Below are 10438 nucleotides of genomic sequence, written 5' to 3'. Positions count from 1 at the left end.
TTCCTCTTCCATTTCCCTGAATGCTGAGCAGTGTTGGATGTATAGGGAAGCGAAATTCACTCCATAATTTTTCCGCAGGGTTTCCTCCGCAGCACAGAAGGATGGGGGGAAGGAGGAACACGTACTAATAAAGGAACACTCCTATGAATGGAGAGAAGCAGAAAGTGGAGCCCCCTATAGATCAGTATTGGGACCTGTGGCTTTTCAACCTGTTCATAAATGATCTAGAGTTAGGAGTGAGCAGGGAGGGGGCAAAGTTTGCTGGTGGCAGTAAATTGTCCAGGGTTGTTCAAACAAAGACAGAATGCAAGTAGCTCCAAAAAGAGCTCTCCAAACGGGGTGATTGGGCTGAAAATACAGTTCATTGTCAACAAGATTCAAGTGAGGCATGTTGGGGGGCAGGGAAACACCCTCTTAATATCATGTGCAGGATCATGAGGTCTGAACTGGGTTTCTCTGTGTGCTCTACGAGACCAGGGGAGAGGGGTGAGGGAACAGCTGCAGTCGCCTGCGGTTCCTGCGCAATGTTTGCCATCTTGCCAAAGGTTGCAGGCAGCTTTACCTGCAGCAATTGTATGTTGATTGCCCTCTTAGAAGACAAAGTCCAGCAACTGGAGGAACATGTAGCTACACTCCAAAGAATTAGAATTAGGGGAGCTGGTCACAGCAGGAGGGGGGGGGGTGTCTCCCTGGATGCTTCATTTTTTTTTTTTTAAATAATTTTTATTGATTTTACAACATAAACAAAAAACAAATAAACATAACACGACTTCCCCGAACCTCCGCTTCACTGCATCCATATTTTAAAATTTTTAGCAATTCTTCATCCCATTTTTATATTTAATTCTCTTTAAAAAAAAAAATTCTATTTTATAAATTTCAATTTATAGCTGTAATTCTTTGTATCCAATCCCTTGACATCTTAACATTCCGAAATTTTACAACAATTTTTAAGATAGATTTTAAATTTTTTCCAGTCCTCCTCCACTGTCTCTTTCCTCTGGTCACGGATTCTGCCGGTCATCTCTGCCAGTCCCATAAATTCAGTCACCTTGGTCTGCCATTCTTCCAGAGTAGGTAATTCTTTAGTCTTCCAATACTTCGCCAAAAGGATTCTTGCTGCTGTTGTTGCATACATAAAAAAGGTCCTATCTTTCTTTGGTACCAATTGGCCGACCATGCCCAGGAGAAAAGCCTCCGGTTTCTTTACAAATGTCCACTTAAGGATTTTCTTAATTTCGTTATAGATCATTTCCCAGTAGGCCTTAATCTTTGGGCAGGTCCACCAAAGGTGATAAAAAGTTCCTTCACATTCATTACACTTCCAACAATTGTTATTGGGCAAATGATATATCTTTGCAAGCTTGACTGGGGTCATGTACCACCTATAGATCATTTTCATTATGTTCTCTTTCAGGGCACTGCATGCCGTAAATTTAATACCTGTGGTCCATAACTGCTCCCAGTCAGCAAACATAATATCATGACCAATATCCTGTGCCCTCTCCCTGGATGCTTCAGTAGCCGGCCTCCTCTGGGTCTCCTGGTCCCCCTCCTCTCTTCCCTCTGGGTCTGAACTGCTCTCTGTCCCAGCCTCTTCCTGCTCAGCAAAGCCTGTTTCCTCCTCAGCTTGCAACACCTCCCCTCCCATTCTGCTCCCTTTTCTCCCTCTTTCTGCTCATTGCTATCCCACCACCAGTCCCCAGGATCTGAGCCTTCTTCCTTTGTGGGTCTCCCAGCTGGTGCCTCACCCCCCCCCCAAACCCAGCCAGTCCATGACAGCAAAAGCAGCCATAGCAGTAAAATCAGTATGATACACTCTGGTAGGAAAACTCCCTAGCAGCATGATTGAATAATAACTTCTGGGAATTTGGAAAAGTATTATCTTCTCCCACCCCCAGAATAAGCACGACTCTGGGGTTGCTCCATGGGGTTCATGAGTGAAGATGGGGCCCCCAGGACACTTCCCTCATACCTGTAGCCCCTCCTTCCCCATCCTGCAAATAGGCTTGGGGGGAAATCTCCCATTCAATTTCAGTATTTCAAGCTTTTTTTCAGAATGCGCAGGGGGCAGGGAGATGTTATGGTGAAGAAGCCGTGTTTGGAGATCATGAGGTGGGGGTGTGTGTGACAGAGTTTGGTGCAAAAACCATTTTGAATGTTTGAGTAGAGCAACTCCAGGGCATGAGCCAAGTAGCAGCAGGGTAGGGGCCAGGTGTAGAGCAAGTCCCACACTGAGGTCAAAAACACACACAGAGGCAGCAGGACTTCTTCAGGAATAGTTTACTGAGCTTTGAAAGCATACAGTTCTCACTGGGTCCCCAGTGAGACACAAAACTTAGCTCCTGAGAGCAAATCCAGTTTCAGCAGAAAAAAAATACAGCACACAGGATACCTAAGTCAGGCACACACACCAGCAGAAGGGAGCAAGGGAGGAAAGAGGCTGGAAGGACACAGGGCAATGGAAGTGTGTCTTTCGCTTCCTGTTGCCTGGGAGGAAAGTCAGCAACTCGGCATCTGCAGGGACTTCCCGAAGCAAAGCTTTATGCTGGCTATTCCAGGCAAACATGCAGCACCAAAACACACACTGTGATCTGTGCTATATTGCCGTATCAGTTGTTTTTATGGGGATTTTTCTGTGTCCCCCCCAAAAATATTCATTTTATAACACAAATAAAGAACACAAACAGAAAAACAAACAATACAAACAAAGTCTTGTCATATCCTTATTTTCCTATACATTGTGAAGTGGGCTTCCCCAAGTCCCACCTATCTGATTTTCATTTTACTTCATCTTTAGCAATTTACATATATCATCGTTTCTAACGATCTTTTTTTTTGATCACACTTAAAATAACTTCACATTTTATCACTTACAAATAATACTATTTTAAAATACATTATCTTCTACTTCTAAGCCTGCAGCATATATCCACTTCCAAAGCTATTCTAAGATTTAAATATTAACATATTTTTTTCAAATATTCCTTAAACTTCTCCCTATCTTCTTCCATCATCTCTTCTCTCTGGTCTCAGAGTCTCCCGGTCAGTTCGGCAAGTTTCATATAGTCCATCATCTTCATCTGCCCTTCTTCGATAGTTGGTAAATCTTGTTTCTTCCAATTCTTTTCTAGCAACATTCTCGCAGCTGTTGTGCCATACAGAAAAAAAGTAACATCTTTATTCGGTATTTAACCCCCCACTATACCAAGTAAAAATGCTTCTGGTTTTTTAACAAATGTGTTTTTCAATACTTTGATCGGTTCATTATAAATACTTTCCCAGAAGTCTTTTTCCTTGGGGCACGTCCACCACATGTGGTAAAAGGTTCCTTCTTTTTCTTTACATTTCCAACATTTATTATCATGAGTACGATACATTTTTGCAAACTTCACTGGTGTTAAATACCATCTATACATCATTTTCAACAAGTTTTCTCTTAATACATTACAAGCTGTAAATTTGATTCCTTTGTTCCACAATTTCTCCCAATCTACCATCATGATATTGTGCCCCACATCCCTGGCCCATTCAGTCATTACAGATTTCTCTTGTTCATCTTTCGTATGCCATTTCAGCAATAAATTATACATCTTAGATAGGTTTTTTGGTTTTGTATCTAATAATTCCATTTCCAGTTTGGATTTCTCTCTTTGAAAACCAATTTTCTTGTCCATTTTAAACACTTCATTTATCTGGATGTACTGGAACCTATCATCTAATTTATCTTTCAACAGATCACAAGATTTTAATCAAAATTGGTCCCCTACTTCCATCAGAATAGCATTATATTTCAACCACGTATCTTTCATATTCAACCTTTTATGGGTCTTAGCTTCCCATGGTGAGCCAAATCACTTCTTTTTCAAGGGTTCTCGCAATGCGTCAGGGAATGGTCTGACGCTGAGTATGGGGGAAAGCATTCTCAGGCAGATCAGCTTTCCTGGGAGCTGGAGGGGGGGGGGGATTGACCCTCCTCTTTTGCAGTGGTCTCAGAAGCAGGGAGTGACACCGATACAGAGCAGATTAGACAGGAGTTACCTAGCTAAGAGATAAGGACAAGAGAAACAGACTCAGCTGGCCCTGAAGCAGAAATATGGATTTCTTTGGAGTTCATTGCTGGGAAGAAGAGTGGACACTGAGAGGAACATGTCCCACACTCCATACATCTAAATGGGTTCTCCCCTGTGAGAGTCCCTTGATGTTTCTTAAACATTCCATTATAATTAAATCACTTTGTGTAATCTTTCCATTTAAACTGCTTCTCCTCATGTCTGTTGATGGTTTGTAGGGGTTCAGCTCTAAAAGTTCATCCTGTGCATGAGTCTGTTGATTTAGAACTTCCACTAGAAATGGACCTCTACCATTATTTAACTTCCTGACACTTATATGGTTTGTCTCTTGTGTGAGTTTGTTAATGTAAATCAAGGGTTCCACTCTGCCTGCAGCTTTACCACTATCAATGCATTTAAAGGGTTTTTCCCCTGTGTGAGTCCATTGATGTCTTCTAAGGGTTTCATTGAAACCGAAGCTCCTCCGCACTCCATTCATTCATATGGTTTCTCCCCTGTGTGAGTCAGTTGATGTCTATTAAGGTGTCCACTCTGACTGAATTTCTTTCCACACTCCATGCATTTAAATGGTTTTCCCCCTGTGTGAGTCTGTTGATGTCTTCTAAGGTTTCCATTATCACTAAAGCTATTTCCGCACTCCAGACATTTAAATGGTTTCTCTCCTGTGTGAGTCCGTTGATGTGTTCTAAGGTTTCCATTATCACGAAAGCTCTTTCCACACTCCATACATTCATATGGTTTCTCCCCCGTGTGAGTCCGTAGATGCATATTAAGGCTTCCACTCAGACTGAATTGCCATCCGCACTCCATGCATTTAAATGGTTTTTCTCCTGTGTGAGTCTGTTGATGTCTTCTAAGGTTTCCATTATCATTAAAGCTCTTTCCACACTCCATACATTTAAATGGTTTCTCCCCTGTGTGAGTCCGTTGATGTCTTCTAAGGGTTCCATTATCATGAAATCTCTTTCCGCACTCCATACATTTGCATGGTTTCTCCCCCGTGTGAGTCCGTTGATGTATTCTAAGGGTTCCATTATCACGAAAGCTCTTTCCGCACTCCACACATTTGCATGGTTTCTCACCTGTGTGAGTCCGTTGATGTATTCTAAGGGTTCCATTATCACGAAAGCTCTTTCCACACTCCGTACATTCATATGGGTTCTCCCCTGTGTGAGTCTGTTGATGTCTTCTAAGGGTTGCATTGAAACTGAAGCTCTTTCCGCACTCCGTACATTCATATGGTTTCACCCCTGTGTGAGTCATTTGATGCTTTTTGAGTTGTCCACTCTGACAGAATTTCTTTCCGCACTCCATGCATTTAAATGGTTTTTCGCCTGTGTGACTCTGTTGATGTCTTCTAAGGTGTCCATTATCACTAAAGCTATTTCCGCACTCCAGACATTTAAATGGTTTCTCCCCTGTGTGAGTCCGTTGATGTGTTCTAAGGTTTCCATTATCACGAAAGCTCTTTCCACACTCCATACATTTAAAAGGTTTCTCCCCTGTGTGAGTCAGTTGATGCATATTTAGGTTTCCACTCTGACTGAATTGCCTTCCGCACTCCATGCATTTAAATGGTTTTTCCCCTGTGTGAGTCCTTTGATGTATATTGAGGTGTCCACTCTGACTGAAGTTCTTCCCACACTCCTTGCATTTGAATCCTTTCTTGCCCATGTTAGTCGGCTGATGTGTTCTATCTGTGAAAGTCTTTTCACACTCTATACCTTAAAATGGTTTCGCCACTTTTGGGGTTTGTTGATGAGAGCTATGTGTGTTCATTCAATGAAGCATGTTCCAGATTTCACACATTTTAATGTCTATATCTGGTGAAACCAAAGGTGCCCTTTCCCCTCGAAGTCTGTCTCTCTTCTCCATAACCCTCCTCAGCGTGGGAGGAAAGGAAATCCTGTTTGGGTTTCAAGGAAGAGAACAAAGGAAAAGAGAGCACATCAGATGCCATTAGCACCACCTCATATTTCAACATGTCCTATATTTCCCCTGCATCCTACCCAGGTTCCAAATTTTTAGGAAATGAAGATGCAATGATGTCAAATGATAGTAATGCATCAGCAACCTTTCATTATCCTCAATCATCATTAATAAAGCAGCATGATCTTGGAAAACAGCCTTTTCACATCAATTGTTTTCTCACAGGAAATGCAGCTACTCTCTCTCCATGAAAAGGCCCTCTCTGCCCACCTTGGAGTCCAAGACCACCCCCAGTAACATCATACCTACATCACAGAAAGGACAGGCTAAAGCAGAAATCTGAGGGGGTTGTTTACCCCCTGTCTGGCAAGTTACCTGTTAATGCTTACTGGATTGATACCCTGGGGAGCCTGGCCAGTCTTTTGTAATGATAAGTACTTAGTTCCTGAGACAGGTCACAGGCTCACCCTATTCACACACAGATATACCCTTAAGACAGGATTTGTGAAGGAAAAGACAGTGGGGAGGCTCCTCCATTTGACCTTGCAGAGAAAACACCTGGTCAGCCTGGGAGTCAAAATGGCTCCACGGCTGCTCTCCTGTGCAGGTTCAGACATGGGGCCTATATATCTATGTACATGTTTGCCTGGTACATTTATGAACCTTCATTATATACATAAGACCTTAATTTATTTATTTCACTGCTAACCCCCCCCCAACAAGAAAGGAATCGGCTGCCATGCGGCCTACAGCTGGAGGGTGGTGGATGGCGGGGGCGAGGGAGCCATGCCTCCCCCCCCCACTACAAAAAAACCAAGAAGGCCACCCCAGCAGCCTAGCTGGCCCCCCGCCCAGAAAGAAAAGCCACAAAATTGCAGCCTAGCCTGGCGGAGGGGCCATGCCCCTTCCAATCAGGCAAGAACTTACCTTAATCCGGCTGCCAGGACACGCTCCTGAGGATCCTGATCCTGGAAGGAAGAAAACCAAAAGAGGCTTGGACAAAGGGGTCGGCCTCTTTTCTTTGGCCTTTGCCCCACCCCGGCTGGCCATCCATTGTCCTCCCTGACCTGTTTCCCAGCCAAGTTCATCACACCCTTTTGTCTTCATCTGGGTTGGTTCTTTCTGGAATGGCTACCTGTCTGGCACTCAGGTATCAGGATGCCAGGGATTATCACTCAGGCAGAGGGGCTGCTGAATAGCTGAGCTCACATGCATATATGAATTTCTGAAGTTTCCCCAGTTACAGATAGGTAGCCGTGTTGGTCTGCCATGGTCAAAACAAAATAAAAAAATTCCTTCCAGTAGCACCTTAAAGACCAACTGAGTTAGTTCTAGGTATGAGCTTTCGTGTGCATGCACACTTCTTCAGATACACTGAAACAGAAGTCACCGGACCTTTCTATAGTTTCCCCAGCGAGCCAGTACATAGAGACATTTATCAGTGAATTCATACATTTGGTATTGTGCAGCAAAGTCCCTTTGAAAAGATAGGAAGAAACTGTGATCAAGTGCTTTGTGGTGTTACGGAAGGGGGGGGGGCATGTCTTCTTCACCTTCTTCTTCGCTACAATATATCAATTTATTTCCAATTGTCAAAAGGGACTAAAATCTATAAAATTCATAGAAAATCAGCGTGCCAGTTTGCTCAATTACTCTAGGACTCCATCACATCTCCCCTGTCCAGCATAATCCCTCAAGCAAAGTGTCAAGACCCTAATCCTTTCAAATTGTTCTGATCAGCCTTTCCTCCAGACAATGTCAGGTGGCAGACTATGCATATTTGAGACCATTGTCTTTTCATCCCCAGGAAGTGTTTATCTGTGCATATCTCCAGCTCTGCATATTCCCCCCTCCCTCCTCCATATGTTAATCTGTGCAACCCCTACCTTACTGAACTGCTGATCTGTGCGACCCCTACTTTACTGAACTGCTGATCTGTGTAAACCCCCACCCACCTGAAGTGCTAATCTGTGTAACCCCTCCACCTTCCTGAAGTGCTGATCTGTGTAACCCCACCTTTCTGTGATGTATTCATGACGTGTTTTGCACTGTATTCTGGGACATGGAGGGAGTTTCAAAAACTCATGTCACCCCTTTCTCACTGTTCAATCTCGCCTTGAACCTGTTGCGCAATAAACTTGGATCTTCTGCAGTTTGCTCCTGTCTCCGGCTGAGCTCATTTTCCTCCGCAGGGACCCACGGACTTAGTCCGATGAGCTGGGTGGCAGAGCAGCCTCGCACCCAGATTTTTGCCGTAACAGTGTGGACAAATCACAAAAGTGATGGTGCTGATTTAGGTAGTGGGCTGCATGTGCATGATATCTGCTGAAGGTGCAACCCCCCCCCCAACCTATACATGAATTCCTGCAACAGTCTGGACAGGGCACTGGCTTATGGGGTGGGAGGAGGATAGAGGTTGCAGGAAGGAAAGGGTGGGGGGACACAACCCCCCACTTTCCAAGGATCTTACTGGTAGCTTTGAAGGGGTGGCCGATTCCTGGGTGGGAGGGAGAACCCAAGGCGGCCCCTCGAGAAAATCCCCGCGGGCGCCATGATGGAGACGTGTCCCCAAAGACTGGTCTTCCTGGCTCTCTCTCTCCCCCCCCCCACGATCCGGGGGGGGGAGGGGAGGGGCAGTCAAGACAGAAATCCATCGGGATGGTGGGTTGAATCCTGATACTTTCCAAGGTGAAGCGCAGTAAAGCCTTGCAGCTAGGGGGATGTGTGAATACTGTTGTGGTGCTTTGGGGAAGAGGGTAGTTAAAAGGTGTGGGAAAGTGGGGTTGTGGTGGAGCGATGAACCCCAAAGGACTGAGAATGCACTGTGAACAGGACTGGCCCACTCTAGCCTCACCCCCTTGCCTAAAAGCCTGACACCCCGCAATGTGACAGGATTGTGACTCCTGCCCTTAGCAAGCAAAATAGCCCCATTCCTTGAAATGGAGGGAGCCGTGGGCTGTGGCTCTGTGTGTGTCTCAGGCAAAGGGGGGGGGCTGCTCTGTGTGTTTTGTTAGCAGTTAAAATGCACATTTTTGAGGGGAAAGCTTTCTGTTTCTGCGCTTTGCATTGAGACTTGTGTTTCCAGCTCAGCCAGGAGAGCTGGGGCTGGAGGGCCAGCTGTGTCTTTGTGTGTGTGTGTGTGAGAGAGAGAGAGAGGGGGGGCAGCTGTGTCTTTGTGTGTGTGTGTGTGTGTGTGTGAGAGAGAGAGAGAGAGAGAGAGAGAGAGAGAGAGAGAGAGAGAGAAAAAACATCCCTCCGGCTGAGGGCTGGGGCTGCAGAGATCGGGCTCATTCCCCCTCTTGGCACAACTGCGAGTTCTCTGCCCAGGACTGGCAGGCTGTGCAGCCGAGGGCAGCATTTATTTATGACAAAAAATTCCTTCCAGTAGCACCTTAAAGACCAACTAAGTTAGTTCTTGGTATGAGCTTTCGTGTGCATGCACACTTCTTCAGATACACAAGTTCATACCTAGAAATAACTTAGTTGGTCTTTAAGGTGCTACTGGAAGGAATTTTTTGTTTTTTTGTTGGTCTGTCATAGTCAAAACAAAAAATTCCTTCCAGTAGCACCTTAAAGACCAACTAAGTTAGTTCTTGGTATGAGCTTTCGTGTGCATGCACACTTCTTCAGATACACAAGTTCATACCTAGAAATGAACGATGAAATGAATGAACGATGTATTTTATGAATGGACAATTTATTTGCATGAGGATGCGTCCTGACCAATCAAATCTAGCCCTTCAGCCAATCCCAGCAATGGTATGGCTCTGCAGGAGCTGCTCAGCGCAGCTATCTTCCATGATTCAACGAGCGCTGACAAGGTGACAACAGTTCCTGCTGAGAGAACAATGGGCTAAATTCATCGAAAGCTCGTTACCTTGTAATCCACTCATAAAACTGGATCCAATGTATCGAGGCCAAGTCAAGTCATTTCCGAACCCACTGTCTGTATTGAGAATAGCCAAAAACGCTTAGAAATTCATAGAAAATCACTGGTTTCAACAATTCTCTTCATTCCACCACCAATTTGCGTCATTGGCTAAGGGCTTGGAAACCACTCTGTCCCCGCCATAATCCCTCAAGCGGGAGGTCACGTACTCACAGGAAGGTACTCATAGGTGTCAATCGCTGGGGAAAGGCTCTCCTCCGGACTTGCCCAGGTGCCAGACTATGCAAACCAAAGTTCTATTGTTCTTTTTCAGTAGGTGCTTAGAATGTACTTCCCAATAAATATCCTGTATTTGCCTGTTCCCCTGACACATTCCTCCTATGTGAATCATGTATAACCCTCCCCTTTTCTGATGTAGTTATGATGCTCCACAAACTGCATGCTGGGATATGATAGAAACTTTTAAAAGTCCTTGTCACCCCATCCTCGGGGTTCAATTCCTCCTTCAACCTGTTGTGCAATAAACTTTGATCTACAGCTATTTGCT

General features: G+C 44.7%; 2 protein-coding genes across 6 annotated transcripts in view; both read right to left on the bottom strand.

The window, feature by feature from the left end:
• The window catches only part of LOC309352001 (uncharacterized protein), a 65333-nt gene that overhangs the window by 27660 nt on the left and 27235 nt on the right, over positions 1-10438 (bottom strand). Inside the window, exon 2 of one of the 2 annotated variants that reach the window (XM_081880253.1) lies at positions 4314-4441. The exons of the other annotated variant lie outside the window; for it this stretch is intronic. The gene's annotated coding sequence lies outside the window, so the exon portion shown is untranslated. Of the gene's footprint in view, positions 1-4313; positions 4442-10438 lie in introns of those variants that run through there. 2 annotated transcript variants of the gene reach the window in all.
• Positions 4548-10438, bottom strand: part of LOC309351912 (uncharacterized protein) — a gene marked incomplete at its 3' end in the record, with an annotated part of 80929 nt that continues 75038 nt past the window's right edge. For all 4 annotated transcript variants that reach the window (XM_081880107.1, XM_081880108.1, XM_081880106.1 and 1 more), the window contains one exon: positions 4548-5979. In XM_081880107.1, the coding sequence (XP_081736233.1) occupies positions 4548-5747 (1200 nt within the window). In that variant the 5' untranslated portion in view covers positions 5748-5979. The remainder of the gene's footprint in view (positions 5980-10438) is intronic.

The sequence above is a fragment of the Podarcis erhardii genome (genome assembly GCF_964252035.2).
Source record: "Podarcis erhardii genome assembly, chromosome: 10".
NCBI lineage: Eukaryota > Metazoa > Chordata > Lepidosauria > Squamata > Lacertidae > Podarcis > Podarcis erhardii.
The sequence above is the reverse complement of the archived record's forward strand: the minus strand, read 5'-3'. Positions and strand labels throughout refer to the sequence as shown.